General features: G+C 36.8%; 1 protein-coding gene across 1 annotated transcript; it reads right to left on the bottom strand.

Moving 5' to 3' along the window:
• Positions 1–212: 212 nt before the first annotated feature.
• On the bottom strand, positions 213–19,441 carry LOC113356597 (UDP-glucose:glycoprotein glucosyltransferase-like). The gene is made up of 37 exons (XM_026599769.1): positions 19,076–19,441; positions 17,565–18,014; positions 17,307–17,460; positions 16,293–16,464; positions 14,958–15,031; positions 13,690–13,786; positions 13,501–13,613; positions 13,277–13,392; positions 11,873–11,930; positions 10,731–10,883; positions 10,527–10,625; positions 10,265–10,426; positions 9,613–9,681; positions 9,397–9,482; positions 9,072–9,234; positions 8,334–8,468; positions 8,114–8,219; positions 7,915–8,009; positions 7,695–7,807; positions 7,406–7,583; positions 7,042–7,110; positions 6,776–6,921; positions 5,530–5,631; positions 4,772–4,919; positions 4,515–4,571; positions 4,294–4,424; positions 4,086–4,174; positions 3,597–3,946; positions 3,108–3,200; positions 2,306–2,367; positions 2,118–2,220; positions 1,841–1,999; positions 1,589–1,729; positions 1,448–1,491; positions 1,234–1,348; positions 897–1,049; positions 213–753 (listed from the first exon to the last, which is right to left on the bottom strand). The coding sequence occupies exons 1-37, from the start codon at positions 19,243–19,245 to the stop codon at positions 574–576; spliced, it is 4,905 nt and encodes a 1,634-aa protein (XP_026455554.1). The 5' UTR covers positions 19,246–19,441; the 3' UTR covers positions 213–573.
• Between the last annotated feature and the right edge of the window lie 2,465 nt (positions 19,442–21,906).

Here is a 21,906-nt window from a genome sequence, read left to right as displayed (position 1 = left end):
CTGACTAAAGGCACTAAACAAAGAACTTCACAGACGCGGTAAGGAAATGTTAGCTTTGCTTTGTTCCGAGGGTACTTCATTTCATAAAACTTCACTAGCATCTATCTGAAAGTTTTCAGTTCAAGACAACGGTTTCAAGAGCTTGTCAAAAATCATTTACAAGCTTCATCCACCCAACAGACGGTGATAAATGGGTTAGTTGAACTCGGGAAAATAAGAAATCATCGACAAAATCTCTCTTTCATCATTGTATAGATTACATTTGGTAACAATATACCACTGTTGAAATTTATCCCAGGAGCATAACATAAATTAGCTGCAAAACTTCTTCCGTACTTGACTAATCTGACTATCCTGAGAGGCTTTGCTTTAACCTCTTACTTGTATTGGCTACTGGATATCACATGGGTACCACTTGCAATTTTATCTTTGCAGGTGTGTAATGAGAAGCTAACCTAAATCTTAAATTTATAAGGCAGGGGAGACACGGCCATGGAATAATCTGACATTCCAATATTGCTAAATTTCTGGTGATCTCAAAAAAATAAGTACTGATGATCACATGAAATTTTGTTACAACTCTGACTTGGATTCTTTATCTTCTTCTACAATAGAGCTTGCTTCACTCTTTGCCTGAGTTGAAGTTGTAATAGTCTCTTTTGCGTCATCTATTTCCTCACCAGTAATTCTAGCAGTGAATCGACGTGCTTCTAAATCAAGGTCCGGCCACTCAGTAACAATTCTTTTGGCTCCCTGCTCAGGACAAGAAGAGTAATGGATTTTGGAGTTAGATATGTGCCGTCTAGCCTAGAATAAATCAAGCAATTTGAAACATATGAACTTGAACCAGAATCCAATAAGAAGTCCAAATATGAAGTTCCACAACTCAGAAATACCTGAAGCTTAGGCTCCTTTGTCATGGGATTGTTACAGAGATCAATGGTCTTTGCCCTTGCTTTTGTGGAATTTCCACACCACGATTCACACCACAACCATTCCTGTGGGAGAGAAAATATCGGTACTGTATGCTGCGCATAGTTCGGAAGATCCTGGAAACATGAAAAGAAATTCTCAGTCCTACTAACTAGGTAATAAATTGACATTATCAATATGTAACGTACAAAGACACTTAGACTAGGCAAATTAACAACTCATTACGAATTTGAGATCATTGTCCAAAATGCCTAATTTAAAGAAACTGTACCAATTTGATAGCAACTTTGTTATGCTCACCTGATCAAGATTAGATAAACTGTTTGGGTCCTTGCTGAGAGTCTCATAAAAAACCCTCAGATTGTCTCCTGCTGCAGTTTGTCGGAACTTTAACAAATCCACCACATATAACGCGCTACAGAAAGAATCACGCACGTAAGAAACAGACTGCTTTGCAGAGAGACTTCACAAATCCTAAAATATGTCACAAACCCTAAAGTATGTCGGTAGCTACCTTATATGATATGGCCTTCCTCGCAAATGCTCCTTCCAGAATCCCTACACATAACATTAAAAAAAAATGTAAGCTCAGTGTTTTAATCAGCATAAAAAGTACAGTTTTGGATAGTATTCATGTAGTTAAGGAGGAAATTACTTGTCTCCAAAACCGAAAACCATCCATATCCTTATTGTTATCACAGAAGGGTGTATAGGCATAAGGTTTTCCTTTCATATCCATGTCATACAGCTCTCCCATGTCTGCCCTGACAATTTGATCGGCATCAACGAATATAACCTGCATAGCATGCATCAACATTGTCAGAATCACATCTGTGAAAGACAGATCAGGAAAGGAAAAAACATTGTCGTATTATATAAAATGTACTAAGTCAGGAAATCAACTGACCTTTTCCAACGAAAGTGGAAAAATAACATCAAGGAACAAAATTTTATATGCCCAAATAATTCTTTGCTTTTCCTTCTGTTTATGTAGCCATGTCGGCCACTTGTACGTGATTAACTCGTACTCGAATCCATAGTCTCGTGCCATATGTGGTATAATATTCTACACAAAATAATGAAACAAGAAAACAAGTGCTCGTTATAGATTTTATGCACTTTTTAAATCCATTTAAAAGAAAGTTTTAATTGGATTCTCTTTCAAGTATAGTTTTGAGTAAAACCTTAAACTGAGGAGAAAGATAATTCTTGATAAACCAGAACTTCACTGGCCTATGAGTATTCTTAAGAACACTCAAAATCATGATTTTAAGGAACCGTTCATACCTACAAAAACAGATATATAGTTATAAAATTGTTTGATAGAACTGAATATTATATCTCGGTTCAGATACGAGAGAGAGAAACTTACAAGTGCCCAGAAGCAACTGAAAATATGTTAATGGTCTTGCCATGTCTCCCATCCTTTCGCTCCTGAAGGAAATGGGTAGCAAGTATTAAGCCAATAAATTCAGCAGAACAGAAAATAACAAACCAAATTAGCAGTCTACGTTTTCTTCTTCTCTACTATTGCCCACCTTTTGCACAATCGTTCTATATGAATCTGGTTTGCATTTATACTAATTATTCTAAACATTTACTTATCATTCTTACTTCTCTCCGTCTAGCATACATGCAATCCCTGCTTTCTCTTAATCAGAATTGAGAACTGACCTCTAAAGAAACCTCACTTCAGCTGTATGTGGTGTTACAATGACGTAGTGACAAGAAGAAGGATACACTCTGCTAAAAATAGATATAAGTTGGACCTCAACACATTATGGACCAAAATATTTTTATATCGGTAGTAACATTAGTTTTAGAAATATCCTAAAACGCACAAGGAATGCAGCGTTGTTTCTGCCTAGCGGCCTTCATTTACTCTCCACTACAAGGCTTTCACTGTTTGCAATGTACACAGACTTTGAAACCACAGCGCAAGCCTTGCAGTCTTTCATGGTTTTGATGGTACAATTAACCTATATAATGTCAAAATCCGATTTGTGGTTCAAAAGGTGCATTTGTAGTTCAAATGTTGGCCCATTCTTTAAAATTAAACAGATAATAATTGGGCTTCCATCCCAGTTTGATTTTGATCTTAAGATCAACAATTTCTTTTGCAGATTTTACGGAGACTGAAATCAATTTATTTTACAGGAGAAGTAGATAATTACCACAGAACCTCCTTTCCTCTTTTCATGTTCACTCCCACCAATCAATCCAGATGCCCATTTCAGCAAATTTGTATTCCAGCTTTTGGAGTTCCCCTGTAAAAGATTAACAGAGAAGATAGATTCAAAGGTATATACAAAAAAAAAAGAAAAAAAAAAGAGAGAAGAATACTGTAACTCATGGACCAGTCTCTCCTAGAAACTAACTTACAGGGCATGATTGTCAGAGAATCTAGGTGATGCGGGACTTTTTTAACACTATCATTTGCAAAGCTAGGCCTACACGCAAACAACTTCTTACTTGGGCCAAAAAAAAACAGAACTAAACCCAACAAATGACCGTTCACTAAATACCTGGTCTGACACAACGTTGAAACCTGTGGACACAACTCTCCTTGAAAACCAGCTTACAATTATATACTTCACACATCCAACGACTTGGACAATTTCTTACAGAGAAAAGTACATGCGCAAGTATATACAAAACCTAACCTTCCTTTCGTCCAAGTTGTTAGCATCATCAGATGAAGATAATAACTGATCATGCTCCCTACCCTTTTTCTTCACTACTTCCAAGTGCACTAGTTTACCCCGCAAATCATCTATGGTTATCTGCTTTCTGAATGGTAGGACTTCATCTCCATCTTCGTGTTCCTTAAGTACATATAGGTCAGAGCTTCTACCAGGCGCAAGTTGCAGGTACCAAACCCCAGGAGAGGCTTTCATTTGAAAGTATCCTAAATTGGCCATGACAAGCGTATCAACCAAGTGGGCCCTGCTCTTAGTTCCAAGAATCAACTGAAGACCTCGAGGTGCTTCATGGTCTTTTTCAGAACAATGACCTGGTCATGAAATGTTTATCCATAAGAAACATATTATAATTACACACACAATAACTGGAGATCATTCCTCAACAATGCAAAACCTTCAGGGAGCCAGTGGACAAAAATTTAGTGAAAACCTGCACTAGTTAAGAATTACCAGTAAGAACAAGCGATTCAAGTTCATAGACGGCTTGTAATGTCCTTGTATCACCTAGGTTCTCGAGCACAATATTATCCAAATCATATCTGAAACATGATGAACAGATAAAAGGATTAATATTTCATGCCTTAGTTGTATTGGGAAGAGAAAAATAAGGAAATTTAAAGCAAACAATTTTACTACTTATGTTTTGGTAGAAACATACACGGCAATAACAGGCTGCACAAGCCATGGCTCGGGAACATCAAGATTCATTGTCAGGGTTTTGGACAACGGCATATTTGCAAAGAATGCTTTAGGACCATTAATTGCAAAGTCAGAACTGCTAAAGTCATCCTATAAACAAATGTAACAATTAGGATAATACACACAGAGAACATTAAACTTGTATGAAAATGCAAAGTTGTTGAAAGGCATTCACAATACCATTGTTGGCAATACAAATCTGTAATAATTCTTCAGAGGAATGTCAACTAGGGAACTCTGCCATAGACGAGAACATGAATGTAAGTTAGATAAAAGTGATATGATGAGTTGTGAAGAAAATTGAAGACACTAATATATATACAGATAGATAGATATTTAAAACTGGTAGCATTCAACTTTTGCTTTATGCTTATGTGAGAAGTTTAATGTCTTGTTTGCAGGAAACAAAGTACTTTTAAGAGCCTTCTACTACTCACCATTGGATTAAGCACAATCCTCATGCTTGGTTGAACGAACTTGGAAAGTAAACGAAGGAGTGGAGCAAGCTTTTGACCCAATGGACTTAATGGGTCAATGACCGCATCAATATGAATACTAGCGTCATCATTGTCAAAAACAACAGCACTATAAAACAAAAAATGAATATCAGAGTTGACAATAGAGGCGAAAATTTTAAACAATATAGACTGTTATAACTTATCTGTCAGTGAAATAACAAGCAAAAGAAAAAACTCAACTCAACAGGTATCATATTAAAAAAAAAATGTAACTTTTAAAGATGTATGCCTAAAGAGGGTTGCAAAATGAAAATTCAAAATTTTATTCAACCACGACTACAAGGTGACTAACAACACTGCATAAATAAAAATCATCTTGTAACAGGATCGACAGTATTCCCTAGCTAAATCACAAAGAGGTTTCTCATTGCTTAGTCAACTAGTTACATAAAATGTGTTTACAAAATGATACATTGTTCAAACAATCTTTAAAGGCATGCTCTAGGGGATGCAAATCGGAAAAGGTACCTTCTAAAGAATACCTACAAAACTATTAACTTTTAACATAATTAAGGTAATCTGAATAGCTTATACCTAATAAACGTCATAATAGAATATAAAGGACCTAAGATGAAACTCAGACAAACTAAAGGATTTGAGATATCTTAAATTTTTACGACATAATATTATCAGGAGTCGGTGACTATATATCTTTAAACTTTAAAGAAATAGGGTACCTGTATTTGGCATTCAGAACTTCAAAACGAGCACTTTCAGAACTCCGCTCCCGCATAGCCATTGAAGAAGAAACAAACATGATAAGGTCGCTAAGGAATTTGCTGCAGGTACCAGTTAAATTAGAAGTTAAAAACTTCCACCTTAATATCATATAAAGTTTATAAACACAGTATGATGAGTAAACTCATAAGATAATAATGAAAGCAAAATACACAAGCTTAAATAGATAAATAAACTGAAGCAAATCAGATGAAAGCAGTTCCAAGAAACTAACAGAGAGAAAAGGAGTGGAAACAAGAAACACAGTTTTGACAATGACAACGTTTGTCACATAATGGCAACCAAACTAGGCACCATACAAACAATTTTTCAGTCAACCAAACTCCAGAAGGAATATGTAAGGCCACCCAAAAACCATACACCATCATTATCTCCTTCTGGCATCAGCATCTAGTGTAACTGAAATTCCTAAGACTGGAGCAGCTTTTCAACCAAGATCAACAAAAACACTTACTGCTGACCCTTCATTGTTCATTGGCTTTACTGCAAAGCTGTGTTACAAGGACACGCCTAAAAGAAATATTCAGCCGTGTCAATACGTATTTACGCGGACACGCGTACTAATACTCCCAATACTTCAAGATACAACTCAGTTAGAAAACTTTGAAAAATTAGTTCCAAATCTGTCCACTGATCTTGCTCTAGACTTTCTCCCTTCTTATCGCAATTTCTTCTCTCTAGTGAAGTTTATGTAATGCCTTATCTTGCAAATTCACTACCTTATATAGTTATATATCCATGTCAAACTGCTAAATTCATTGATATTTATGTTGTCTGTGCCATGTCCACGTATTTTAGTTTTTTAAGTTGTCGTGTCAAAGTAGCGTATTGGATACAAGACACCAACACCGTGTCCGTGTCGTTGTAACACAGCTGCAAAGAAAGGTCTGGCCTATCCGCTTGTAAACTGAGTGGTTTCTCTTTCAATTGAAGACATGTTTTGCTCACTAGATTTTTCAATAGAACTGTATCAGTGATCCTCGGAATTCCATCAAGTTCAATCATGAATCGTTCCCGTATCATTTCAGTGGAGGATTAGGATTTGTTTGGCAGAAACGTACAATTAGGGCAAGGATTGTGCAAGATATCCAATGGAAATGACAACAGAGCTCATAGAACAACAAAGAGGTTATCACAATATATGCATTACATGCTAATACATAAACAACATTGATATTGACAGACCTTGTAAGCATATCCGGGTCCATATCATCCCATTTTGTTTCTTCGACAGCTTCCATTATGTGTTTTATTCTTTGTCCAAACTCTACTGATTCTAGAAGATCAAGATCGTATCGCGAAAAAGTGCTCCCGTGGGCAGGAAGCATGATCTGTAATATAGAATAAGAAAATGTAAGCAACAATGAAAATATTTAATGCAACTCCACCGAAATCCATACGGTAGGTTTCCCAACCTAACAATAACCAAATATAAATCATATAACACCCACCCTTCCATTAGTGATCACTCCAGTAGCGCCAAAGTCGAGCCCCATTTCTCTATATAGAAATTGTGAAACCTGCATATGGAATATGAGAACTCAATTAACTTATACCACACATGCTATATGTGATATTCTAAGGCCTTGAGCAATAAATTTCAAGAGGCAGTTAATATTGGATTCCGGAATCTAAGTGGAGATGTGAAATATAGATTAACTACTAAACTCTTTGTAACAGAGAGAACATAACATCAATCCCGAATCCAGCTCACCTTTAAAGCTATTTATCTCAAAAGAAAAGTCATAAGAAAGAAAATGAGTACAGCTTTTCAAACGGGAAATTACAATCACAGTACAGCGCATAAAAAGATACCTTATCCAAATGGCTCCTAACCAATTCTTTGGAAACATCTGATAGAGAAGCTTCAAACTCTTCAGCGGGCAAGTTATTTGCTTTGGCTAGCTCAATAACTTTCTCCACCGTAAACAGATTGTCCCTCTCAAAAAGTACACATAGCTGGTCCAAAATCTCCAACACATTTTTTTTATAACTGTGTCCAATAAGAAAATAGCTTTATAGGTATGTTGAACAGAAACTGCCAATTTATGGATTTCATTGAGAGGAAACTCCGATAATTAGAATTATGAGAGACATGACAAACCTGAATTTGGCTACAGTGAAGCGGAAAACGTTCACAAAAAGAGGAGTTGGTGATCCTGCAACATCTGCGGTGGTAAATAATGCCCCGAGACGGGCTCTTTTGGATCCCCCCATCTGCATTAGCATGACCCCTTTCCAGTTCAGATAACAACATATAGAAGAACAGACATGAAAATAAGGAATATCACGAGAGGCGCAATCGGAAAATGAAGAATAATAACCAGGTAATGTATTCCTTCGCGGAGTAAGTTTATCCCTTTTTTCGATGTTAGGTTGACAACAAGGAGATGAGTTACTGGCTTCACATCATCAACAGCTGAAACATATGTTGAACCATGAGAAACATGCGCAATAAATGACCCAGAGTAACAGCACTTATGGCAAGTAAGTAGTAGTATCTGAAGTTTCAGCAAGTCTTACTTCCAGGAGAGTGCAAGTAACTTATATCATTTAGCACAGAATCACTTCCAAGAATGGAGGCAGCAAGCGATTTAAACTTTTTCTGATTCTTCTCCTCACCAATAATCTACATCATCACATAAGAATGGAAGAGTTAGCTAGTTGACATGCTTAATAGATAAACAAGACTACCTTAATCCAAGATAGGAGGGTCAAGTACTTGACGGAAAAGCAGATGTACCTGTGGATTGTAGCGACGATAGCCATTTTCAGCAAGAAAATGGTCCAGAACATCAGTGTGTGAGTTTATATGACCATAGTAAACTTGTTCCTGAATTCTGGGTAGCTCATCATTCATAGCATTTACCACAGCATCCTAAACAAAGTTGGATTTCAAAAGCATTATGATGAGTTGTCACATGTATTCGAGAAATACAAATAAAGGTAGACAAAAACATGATACCCTTATAAGACACATTTGGGAAAAGATCTATGGTGCAAAAAAACAACAACAGAAAAGCTGTAGTAACGATGATGATCTAACTGTACAAACACCCCTTATGTGCACCTTTTTAGAAGAGGACACAAGAAAACACGTTCCAGGCATAAAATGGGTTTTTGGTGATACAAAGTACTGTATAGGCATTTCTTGAGGAGTGCGGCTAACTAGGGTTTAATACTTGAAAATGGAGTCGGAGTGCTAGAGGTAAGAGTCATAACTATTTGCGGATTAACCTAATAGCATCTTGGGTATTCGGCAAAAAATCTCAACAAAAAAAAAAGGTTGAACGAACTAAGCAGTATGTCAATATATAGGAAGCCACAAAGGTTTAACAAAAAAAAAAGGTTTAACGAGAAAACCTTAAACAGGAAATATCCATACAACATCTACAGTTGCAACCGTAATATGATGCAAAAACTATGAATCAGTCACAACCCCGGGTAGCTAAACATGTCTGTCAAAAATGCCATTACATACCTCAGTTGACTCAGAGACAAGCCCGTTCATCAAGAGGCAACATTTCAACTTAAACAAGCCAAGGTTGAAAACCAAAAGGGAGCTTTCTTCAGCTCTCTCCTTGAACGTCAGCTCCTTCTGAAGTTTCAGTAATACATCTTGAGGTGGAGATTTTACCTTTGGTCTGTGCAAAAACCGATACTATCATTAAGCCAAACAAAATAACACAATACATGATGACAAAGAACCCGTACGGTGTTTAGTATAGATTAAGTAAGCAAATAATTAATCTGCACTGATGCTTGGATGAAATGAATTTCACTGAAGATCCCAGTACTTGACATACAATATTGTTTCAATAAATGCTCCTTCAACATGATGCACCTCAAGTGTTTCTTCAGTAAGATCTTCCTCGCTTCGCAATTTATTTACCTGCAAAAATATGTACAGAGTTACAAAACACAATAGAGCCTTAATTCAAATGTCCTGCTGATCCACTATGCTAAATTCCAAAACCAGAATGATTAGACTTATAAGAAAAAGTGCAAATCACCCGACTCACATTGCTCAGAAACTGGTACGCCAGCCGAGGCCCATGATTCTCCTCAATATATAAGAATAGACGTGTAATCTGCACATGGATATAGAATTAACCCACAGTTTACTTGTCCAACACAACCAATTAAAACAGAACGAAACATAATGGAAAAATGAAGCAGGCAGTTGATTATATATGAGTGATATTTTTATGGTTATAAAGAGCACTCATCCATCGCCCTTTTCTTCTTCTTTTATTTTGAAGCATCGTCTATCACCCTTATGGACAAAGACCATTTCATCTTTCATACAGCTTTATTTTTTGGTTGACGATGTAATTTGTAATAAGATAATAAATATGCTACTGCCAAACCTAAATTGACCCGGTGCTGCATGAAAATAATTTCAAACATGTTCATCCAGGTACGTTGGAGAAACTCATGGATTTGTGATTTTGTTGATTTTGAAAACTAATAAAGATGTATTTTCATTATTTCAAATTCAACAAGTGAGAGTCGTGATTCAAGACTAGTAAACAACTTCATTTATGCTCAAACATGTGAACAACTTCTAAACCCTGCCACCTTTATGCTGATGAACAAACACAGTAATTCAGAAAAATCAAAATAAAAAATACAAATATAAAAAAAAAAAGGAATCTCAAGATAACAAATTACCAGGCTGGATATATCCTCCATACTGTCATCCTTCCCTACAGAGGATAGAGGTAGTTTACCAGCTTGCTGTTCAATCTTCTTGATCAACTTTGCTGAGTAGAGTATGACACCAAATCTTATGGGAAAATTATTTTCATACATTGATAAAATCGTGTCGACAGACTGAAAGATGCCAAAATGAAAAAAGAAAACAACAAATCTTAGTAACCTCAGCAGAAACACAATAATAACAAACTGGAAATAGTCAGGGAAACTAGCTTGCCTCAAGCCCACAGACAGAAGCTGGATCAAAAACATAAACTGCATGAAACAAATTTTTGCGGATATATCTCATTTGGCCAGGATAAACTGGCATCAAAAGCTACAATAGAAAAAGGAACAGTGTCAAGTTCTGAGCACAAACCATGATAGCAAGGATTGAAATAAATGAGCTCTGAATCCACATATAACAAAAGTAAGGACCTACATCATTTAAGTTGCTCCTCCATCGCTTGTACAAATCATCTTCCTCCAGATTGTTGAGATAACGAACGTGGGTTGAACGAAAATCAACGCGAAATGAACTCGCTTCAGAAGGTGGTAAAGTTGACAGAAGTTTTTTTATAGTCCGTCTTGGAATCTGAAAATGTTATTGAGTTAATAACTTGGAAACTTGGCTCCTCAACAACAGGTAAAATAAATTAGCGAAGATCAGACATAAAAACTGCATTGGTGATAAAGCATGGTAAAGGCTACGGTAAAGTTCCTCGTAACTGAGAACCACATGGCAAAGGTTATGTCGATCGTCCAGACATTCTGGTACTCAAAGAAAGAAAACTTCATAGGAAGGCCTTTGGCTTACTCTCTCTAACATATTACAACGAAGAAGCAATCAAGTTTACCCAACCTCCTATTTCCCCCCTACTTTCCTCCCCTCTTAATCGCTGGCATACCAACCAAACTATCTACTATGATAACTACATCATCACATACCAAGCAACCACTAATATTTTCAGTCAGAATCTTGTTTGTAGCAAACCTGGACCCCGCCAAAATACTGAGGATGGCAAATGGACCATTACATGTTGTCCAACAGAAAAAAGAAAAAAAATTACTTATCTGCAGAAACTATACACGAGCATTTCATGCACTCGCAACTAACGGCACACTGAAGAAGGATATCACATATAAAATGGCCATTCCTGAAGCATTAACAACTATAACGGCTAAGAAGGAAGGATCACATGTACACAGATGCTAGTGAACTGGAAATGATCCGAAAACACTATAAGAGGACAGCACACGACATTAAGAAGAACTGACTTATTCGGGGATAAGGATGGAGAAAAATAGATAAAATTATGTCACCGTATGACCAAATCATTAACAGATGTAAAATTAAGGCATGAAGGAGTGGAAGGCTGAAACCTTAAGGTAAAAAAGAGAACTTGCTTTACTACCTGAATAAAAGATACTGGAGAAATCATGTGTGGATAATTGCGAAGATGGGCTAACAGAAAAGGTATGCCATCTATAACTAAAATAAATCCAAGTCAAACTGAAGATTGACTGGAGTTTAGGCTTTGGAAAATGAAGCTCGCAAGTAAAGCAGTAAACAATATTACTGACCTTAAGTTTTGAAAATTGATCAGCCAAAGAGATTTCCTGATGAACCATGTCAAGCAACCTGAGGCAATAAGATATCCCAAATTAAAAAATAAAATAATAAAATACGAAAGATACTAAGCAGAACCAATCAGGTGGGGCCTTAGGTGGGAGATGATGAACCTTCATTAGCTAGCTGAATATATATTATGTACAAACAAATACTGATAATAAAATATTCAGGTATAACCAAAACAACGAGCAATGATCTTGCCAAAAACATATTTCTAGCTAGGTTAAGAAAACATTTACAGAAATAATTGGAAACTTGGTTGAGCACTGCGAAGTTATAAATAAGAGCCGTCGTCTTAATGAAGAGAAAGTTCATAATAATGTCAAATCCACAAACTAGTTTATGAGAGACATAAGTAATACCCTAAAGAACATGAATGTAACTAACAACTTCTAGTTTAGACTCCAACCTCATGGACAATTGCCGATTTCACTTATCAGACAATCCTCCCACTTCTAACAGTTGAGAGCCGATCCAAAAATGTCTGTTCATATGACATCAATGGTACGAGAAATCCTATCAGCATTTAATCTTGTGCTACAACACTGACCCCAATATGTAGATATTATCTAGAGTTTTCAGTCTGTTCAAATAACTTTAAATTTCTCCAAATTTCTTCTTTTTTTTCACAATGTTGTGGGCAAGAAGATAAAGTTCAAACGCTACACCACAAGCTCAAGACAAGTGAGCTGACACTTTATGCCCAATTTCCTGCGTTGCAACGATACGGATACGGTATCGGATACAAGATACCAATACGCTACTATGATACACCAACTTGAAAAACTAAAATACGGCGATACGGCATACTCAATATTGATCAGTAGTTTAACATAAATATATTATATATGTGTTTGCATGATTAAATTATAATATGTATGATTAACCTCACTGGAGAGAGAAGAGGCCTGGATAAGAAGGAAGAAAGTCTAGAGCAAGATCAGTAAACAGATTTGGAACTAATATTTTGTCACTATAGTTAAAACTTCTCATAGAATCTAATAAAATATCTGAATTTTCTAATATTAAGGTGTTGAGATTTATCATTTATCTTGACAGCTGTTGATATCTAATATTTAGTCAAAGTTTTCTAACTGAGTTGTATCTTGAAGTATCCGGAGTATTAGTACGCGTATCCGTGTAAATACGTATCGATACGGCTGATTTTTTTTTTAGGCGTACCGTTGCAACACAGCCAATTTCATGATAGAGAGTAAAGATGAAGGAAAGAGTGACCACTCACAGCACGTTTCAGGAGTAAATTTTTTTATAGAAAGTAGCAGATATATATATTTATGCGTGTGTGTATGTGTATGTGTAGAGAGAGAGAGAGAGAGAGAGTCAAGAAACATTACAGATAGAGATCAATATCTTCGATATTGATTAAAGCACCATTCACAGCCATTAAGGACTTTCCAGGTGGAATCATTCGCTGGTTAGCTAGAATTTCCTCCTTAATAGACTCATTGATCTGGCACATTGCAAAGAAGAGATTAAGTGGCATCAACAGAACACATGTAACTATGACAAATACTTCATACATTTACGACACGAAATCCTGCCTAAGAAGATGCTGTACCTTCATGCGTGACAGGGATGAAACTACAGTAGGAAAATTTTGGTTGATCTCCTGCATCGACTGCAAAGGATCAGAAGCATGAACTATCCTCTGTGCAGTTTGGTGCCCTAAATCTGTAAAAAGGATGGATATTAAAAAATTGCGGAGAAAATATGAAGACTACAAGTCGACAAATACAATGAAATTCACCTTTTAATTCCCAAACATCCAGTGTTTCCGATACTGTTGAGGATAAAAGATAATCTCTAAATGCCATTATTTCAGCTGTCATCTCAGGCTTGCGCTCCTGCAAATTCAAAGAAAGCACACAAATTACAGTTGCAATAGTAACACTTTGAGCTATCATTCGTATTCAGAAAAAGTCAACGAACAACAAGATGCTGTAACAAGAAAAAAGAAAAAAAAACATTCAACACAGAACACTGGAATTGAGAAAGACACCCCAAAATAAGTCGATCAAGATTATAATATATCTCAGCAGAGATATTTTGAAGAGGGGTGATACATCAAAACCATGGCTCCATGTCGACAAGGTATCATCAGTAAAAAACAAAGAACAACACCTTCAGGACGAGCCTACAGCTACAAAGTTACATTTGTTTACAATTCACCAGGAGCTATACTATCACACACTTGAAGGTCACAGTACTAGAAAATAACCTATGGTTCCGTCAAGTTTGACCACCTCTTTATCATTACGTAATACAAAACCTGAATAGCAACCATAATATGACTGGAAAAAAGGTTCACTACATTATATAGTAAAAATGCAGGCATATTTATCATCCATAACCACATTATGATGGGCAATTAATGTACTAGCCAACACCACAGGTTTCACTGCATGGGGTTTCTTTTAAGTTTAACAAAGAAAGGTACTATATATATAAGAAATTTGGGGGATTTCATTTAGATTTTAAAAAGAAACATTCAATACAGAACAGTGGAATGGAGAAAGACGCCCCAAAATAAGTCGATCAAGATTATAATATATCTCAGCAGGGATACTTTGAAGAGGGGTGATACATCAAAACCATGGCTCCGTGTCAACAAAGTATCATCACTAGAAAACAAAGAACAACACCTTCAGGATGAGCCTACAGCTACAAAGTTACATTTGTTTACAATTCACCGGGAGCTAAAGTATTACACACTTGTAGGTCACAGTACTAGAAAATAAAGCCCACAAACCTATGGTTCCGTCAAGTTTGACCACCTCTTTATCATTACGTAATACAAACCCTGAATAGCAACCATAATATGATTGGAAAAAGGGTTCACTACATTATATAGTAAAAATGCAGGCATATTTATCATCCATTACCACATTATGATGGGAAATTAATGTACTAGCCAATACCACAGGTTTCACCACATGGGCTTTCTTTTAAGTTTAACAAAGAAAGGTACTATATATATAGGAAACGGGGATTTCATTAAGATTTTAAAATACAAACCAATATTTTGGAGAATATGAATCCTCTAACATCTTGAGACAGGTCTTCAGTCTGAGGATCTTCTAGAGTAACACCTGAAAAACGGATAAAGTAATGTTAAAACTGGCTCATGTTGAGATGTTAATATACATAATTATACATGATCAAGATCCAGAAAGATTTGAATTTCTACCCTAATAACCATAGGTAGAGATAGGAAACTATATGTCAGAGATAAAGGCAAAACATCCATATAAAAAACTCAATTTTCGAGTCTTGCAGTTCTAAAAGCAAGATGTCTAGATGACTTATACAGTCCAGTTATTATAACACAAGCAACTTTCTGAAGGCTTCTAAACATGAGAGATAATAACATAAAAGGAGGCTTCTACTGTCATATGACTACAAGATCGAAACGAGTGAATGTATGAATTATCTCATAGCAGTACCATACCCACGCTTTTTCAATACAACGAAGAAAAAGTAAATGTACAGATGTTGCTTCTTGGTAGGTATCTGGTTAGTGGCAACTAAATTTTATGCATCGTAAGAAAACAGAATAAATATCGCCTGGAGCTTTTAGAAAATGAACTAATGCCTGACTATACCAAACTAGTTAAAGTATTCAGAGACAGTATAATGGCAGATATATATTGACCACTAAGAATATAGAAACAATATCTCATGATAGACTGACGTACACCAAGACTATATCAAGCATTGATGAAATAAAAATTATATTTGTCTTAAATGACGATATTAAAGTTGAAATAATTGTACTTGAAATAATGCTGTGTTAGCAAGTGTCTCTCATTGCTTAAACGTTTACTAAAGGCAATCTCTAAAATTTTGTTGAGCAGAATAAAGTGTATGATCTGATTAATGCAGTGTCTGCTTTGGGTTTAGAAGAAAGGTTTAGAATACTTAAGAAGAAACATAACACACCTAAAATGGGTCTCAAAGTGTCCTGGGCTACATGTACAGATTTTAGCAATTGAAATCCCTACCTGAAATAAGTCCCAAGTTGAGTGAACATGTATAAAGAGAGGGTAGAAATTATATTCAACAAGAGAAGCAAGTCGACAGGGTTACAAGGCTAATGTTATCTGTCATATTATAGTATGGACAATTTTACTAAATATAGAGTGCTGGTAGTGAAGACACGACAAACAACTCTTAGTTGAAAGCCTTGAATCTGATCTACAAAGAAAACTGGCCTAGCCAGCCAATCGAGACAATTGAGATTATACTAGCAGGACGCAAGATTGCATCGATTTACAAGATCGACATCATAAAACTACAATGTGCTGACCGCTCAGCAACTAGCTGTATGATGCTAAAAATAATGATACCGACCTTTCTTTATTGCACTGTCGTCCATAGCTTTGTACTCCATATTTTTCAATGCAAGTTCTACACCATAACCACCCAAGTTAAGGGCATCCCCTGTACCAACAGCACCACAGGAGCCAGTTGTTGCTTCACATCCAGAAGGTAATACAGGCCTGACAACGTATTTTACTCTTCCCTGGATACATTAGGAGTACTATATCAACATGCAAGCTATTACTTCAGCAGCAAATGAGCCTAACAGTACCTAGAGCCTAAAGTTTCAGTTTCAACCTACCAATAGCATCAAAGTAAAAGGTGACATGGTAATGAGGAGTGAAGATTTCAGACAGAACAACAAAAATAAGTAGAGGACATCTGAAAGGTGTTATTAATAATGAAGACAATTCCAAACCATCCGGACATTACAAATCAGAGGATATAAGCATCCCGTGCCTGATACAAGAGACAAAGACGGTACCCCATGCCATGCATAAAAGACAAAGACAGTAACTAGGGAACCAATGGGGTGTAGCATGAGCCCTAAATTCTGTAACCTCGTGATAATACAACAACACTATAAAATGAAACAAAAACGGTTGATACAAGATCAGTTAGATTTATTTGCTGCAAAATATGCACTATCATTCAAGGAATAGATCAGACAACTTTGGCATTTAAGCAACTACAGCTAGAAACCTTCGTGAACAGCCAATGAGAGTTCGCTTCGCGAATAAAAAAATTAGAGAAGCAATGGTGTTATTATAATATAAATATATGGCGGATAAGTTGCAGAGTTGCAGGGCTGACACTATTCCAAATTCTGATAAGATACAGGTACACTAGCAAACACTCGCCATAAGAGAGCTTCAGGGCGTCAGATTCAAACAACTGTAAACACATTGTTTATGACATCAACCTTTCAATCTAACTATATTAATTTTCCATTCAACCTTTAAAGCCAGACACTAAAATAACGTTAACCACAGAAAAAATACACCATAATACACATGCATTGTTGACTAGAAGGTTCAAACAGACCTTTCGAGATGCTTCGGCTAGGACAACGTGAAAAGCTTTAAAACAATTTGTTCCAAGTGCCCCGTACAAAATCGCAACTGGACTCTCAGTAATGGAATCAAAATGCACATGATCAAAATCATAAATTTCAGGCGGCTCAAATGAATCTCTAGACCTGGTAACAGAAGAGTAATTTTCATAAGGATGCAATTTTCAACGCGAGTTATCCTAATGAGACAGAGTGATGAGAAAAAGAAACAAAGAGAGAGCAGAACTTACGATCCCGTGTGCGAGTCAAGCCACAATTGCAATTCGGAAACATCAGAATACAGAACCGCACCAGTATCAACCCAGCAACATTTTCCACTAGGACCTTCTGGATTCGTGCCTATCAGCATGTTATCTGCTCCTTTGCTTCCAAAGCTCTCAACACCTTCTTCTAGAGTGTCAGCAGCCACATGCCTCGAGTTGGATTCATCTGCTTGAGGAAAAGAAGATATAGATTCTTCGGCTAACTGCCGATAAAGCACTAATCTGGGGGATGACGACCGGAGAGTCAGAGAAAACTCAAATATTGATGATAAAGGTTCACTGAGAAGGGAGCGTCCAAGTTTGGCAATTTTTTTAGCACAATGTTTGGCTGAAGAGGTTTCAGAATCATTCTCGGAACGTAGCCAGACCTCAATGAATTCCCAGAACAAGTCCTTCCATTCTTTAGAAAGTAATTCACTATCAAGAAAACACAGAATTAGAAATCATCGGAGGTGAACGCTTGATAGCTTTAGAGAAACATCAGAAGCACTTGAACGACATGTGAAAAGGTTGACATCAAGCAGTCTCAACAATCTTTTCAAAGGGTTAGACTATTACATTCCCCCACCTAAACCGTCAAACACCACAGGCGATTGCACATAAATAACACGAGCAGAAGATACTAACAGAGTCAAATGCCCCACAAAAGTATATTTAGTTCAAAAGATATAAGCGAATCTAGAACAATTTGAACAATGAGCATGCAAATAAAATTTACCATAACAAACTCATCGAAAATACCTTTCCTGCCCGAATACAGAAGATCCATACCCTTCTCAGTTGCATATATATCACCCTAATAGTAAATGTCAAATCATTTACGGTAAATGTCAAATCATTTACGGTAAATGTCAAATCATTTACGGTAAATGTCAAATCATTTACGCCTATCCTAAGTAGCGTCATTACCATCTCTACTTTATTATCAACTTCATATCTCAGTGCATCTAATCATGTGCTCTGTTGAATCAGCTAACATTGATATTGTCAACCTAATTACCACCTTCGAATCTACTCATGTTACATTCATGTTCAAAATTTCAAGTTGTTTGAAAGAATTAATTGCAGCGGTTACCAAGAGGAAACCCTCTCTGCGGACCTCAACATGTCACTCCCATATTGTTTTGGAAGTCTCAGATGACTTAAGACGATCTAAGGTTTAAAATCCCACATGTCCTGCATAATTTAATCATGATAGTTACCAAGAGGCAACTCTCTCTGTTGGTCCTTATATATTGCTCCTAAACTGTGGGGAATTATCTCAAACTTAATTAACTTTCGAACGACTTGAATGATGTGTACAAAATTTCATTTCAAGTCGGGTGACTCTTCAATGATATGCAATGTCGGACTAGGGTCACTTAGTATCAGATGCAGGGGGCGAGGATAATCCAACCATTCAATGATACACTAAGAGAATTATAAACAGGAGACAAAGGAAGAATTTATGAAGAGAGAAATGAAAGAGTGTAACATACCCGGCTTCTAATAGAAATGGAGTTCCAGACCACTTAGCACGAAGAGCTACCTCAACATTCTTTGGGCGTCGATTCTCAGAAGTTACAGGACTTCCAGACAAGCTAATAACGATGGTGATAATCAAAACCCAAACTGTAATATACCTTACAGATCTGGAATGAAGATCCATTACTTTGATCTTGTGAATACAATTCAATTTCTCTAAAGAATCATGGTTTTGTTGTGTGGGAGTGATCTGATATTGAAGTTAATTGATCGGAGATTAGGGTTTTATTTTGGCTTCGTGTGTTTTATTCTGCGAGTCTTCTCTTTGCGAAGACTTCAGAAGATCTTATTTAATGAATTGGATGCTGTATCGCTGGGACAATCTCCAACAGAAGTGGGGTTTTAGAGCAAGTCTTACGGTGGAATCCAACCTATTTTAAGTGTGGAAAAATCATGGAATGTCAAGTCTAATGGCTTTCAAGTTGGGGTCTTCCACAAAAAATTCAAGCAAGATTCCACCATTTCGTGGAAGGGTTTGTGGAATCCATGGAAACGCCAATAAAAATAGCGTTAAACGTTATTTTAATTTAAGTAGTGGAAAATGAAGTGTTATTAGCACCATTTTTTTTAATTTATTACGAGGCATTTAAGGTGTGCCTTTTTACCAAGAATTCACATTAATTGAACATACGTTTGGAAGCCGTTCAGCAATTCCTATGGTAATGGCCAAACTCAAAGATTTGTTGACCCACGTGGATGGTTAAACTGGGTTTTCCATTATAGTAAAACGAAGGGCGTTGGACCAACAGGCGCGCGACCGAAGCACAGACTCGGGCATTTGCAAACAAAACGCGGGCGTTGAAAGGCTGGACTCGGGCGCTCGGCGTGTGGACTCGGGCGCTCGGCGTGCTGACTCGGGCGCTCGGCGTGCTGACGCGGGCGTTAGAAACAAAGTCTCTAATGGTCGACTATCTAACGCTTATATTTCCAACGGTCAAATTCCTACACTATAAATTTGTATACAATATGAACATCATGAGAAGAGCGGCGAATAGTATAAATAAGAAAAAGAGATCGGAAAAATGAATCGATACTGTTGCCTCACACAGGTGTAGATTTTTCTCAAAATCGAGAAGCAAAGTTTGCTTCGCCAAATATAGTTGTTGATTCATTATTAGTCCCAGGTCATGTGTCGGGGCATCATGAACGGTCTGAGGATTATTATAACACGAGAGGTGGATTTTCAGAATTAAATGTTGTTTATGTTGGTCTACCGCCTGCAATCCGAGAAAGGATTGACAGATATCCTTGACGTGCTCTTTATAGAATACAGCCTAGAAAACATAGCAAAAAAAATCCCGAAAACAGTGGTAGAAAGGTGGTGGATGACGACGCACACATTTCATTTTCTGGATTTCGAAATTGGTAAGTTTTTTTAACTTAACTTAAATTTAAATAATTATTAAATAATCAAAAGAATTAATCATAGTTGATATTATACTTGTAATAGGAATTACTTCCATTGATTTGTATTTCATTATTGGGATTCCAAGTGGAACGGGAGACCCGCCACCATTCAACGAAGACGAAGGATTTCAAATAGTAAATGGGAAACGCTTTGTCCCTCGTTTCTGGAAACATAAATGCGTGGATATTATAAAGGTTTGAAAGGAGGTGGGATTAGATGTGCGGCCTTGAAGATTTTCCTATCCAAAGCCAGAAACCCGTAACATTTAGATGACTATCCTGAACTCGGAAGGATGTTTATCTTATGGGTATTGGGTCAGGCATTCTTTCCAAACTCAACTTTTATTGCTCATGTTGGTTGGCTTGAAGCGTTAGAAGATATCGACAAAGCACCAGATTATGACCGGGGATCTGCGATTTTAGCAGAATTGTACTGTGCGCTGGCGATAAAAACTTCACTGGTTTCCGGAACATCATATAGGTAAATATCAAAATTATTATTTTTAAATTTATTATTATTACTAAATTTAAATAATTTTTATGAACAAATGTAGATTATTTAGTCAATATACTAAAATTATGGAGTAATTTGCAGTATTGGTGGTATATTTACTTCCGTGTTGGTAAATCGGTCCTAAAAGACGGGACAGTTAGATTTCCAATGTTGGACATGTATATGAAGGACAACTTAGACAAGAACACTGGCAGCGACGTCTTGGGTTCCAGTTTTGTTCACAGGTTACATCAGATGACTCGGAGCCACAACAACGTAATTGTTCACCCTTACGCTGATTTACCTCAGTATAGATTTTGGAGTAAGTATTGTTGATTATTCTAAGCGTAGAGTTGTATTTTACAGTCCGGAATCAAAAAGAGGGGTTTGGTATATGGGAGAAAGAGTGCAGTACTAAATACAAGGTATATTTGCAATTGCAATTAACCCGCTATAACAGATGCAAGCCTCTGAATCATATTTTTATCGGCTGAGAAGAACCGGTTGGGAGAGATATGAACTAAATACAAGGTTGGAAATTAGTGAAGCGGAGTATGTCAACTTGTACCGGTCAATTACGAAGCCTGTGATTGGGACATAGAACATGCACGTCTATGAGTTTGATTTCCCAGGGTTATCAAACATGTCCCATAATCCAAGTATTGTTCCTAGATAATCATCTCCAGAAGAGCCAAGCTTTATGACTTATCCCAGGACTGGTGCAAGTTCTTCATCATCCTCGTTAAACATGCCTGAAATTCGTTGGGAGCTGCAAAGTATTACTTCACAAGGTGAGACAACCACGATACCCATTGTTTCCCAAGGTATGAACCGTGATTAACCTTACTACAATGTCTCTGCCACTGAGGAAGAGTTGCGGATTCA

The sequence above is a fragment of the Papaver somniferum genome, chromosome 3 (assembly GCF_003573695.1).
Source record: "Papaver somniferum cultivar HN1 chromosome 3, ASM357369v1, whole genome shotgun sequence".
NCBI classification, from domain to species: Eukaryota; Viridiplantae; Streptophyta; class Magnoliopsida; order Ranunculales; family Papaveraceae; genus Papaver; species Papaver somniferum.
The sequence above is the reverse complement of the archived record's forward strand: the minus strand, read 5'-3'. Positions and strand labels throughout refer to the sequence as shown.

Coding starts and splice junctions, on each gene's coding strand:
- LOC113356597 (XM_026599769.1), bottom strand. CDS start 19,245: ATGGATCTTCATTCCAGATCTGTAAGGTATATTACAGTTTGGGTTTTG. Junction 18,015..19,075: donor CCATTTCTATTAGAAGCCGG/GTATGTTACACT, acceptor TTTTCTTGATAG/TGAATTACTTTCTAAAGAAT. Junction 6,922..7,041: donor GAGTGATCACTAATGGAAGG/GTGGGTGTTATA, acceptor TCTATATTACAG/ATCATGCTTCCTGCCCACGG.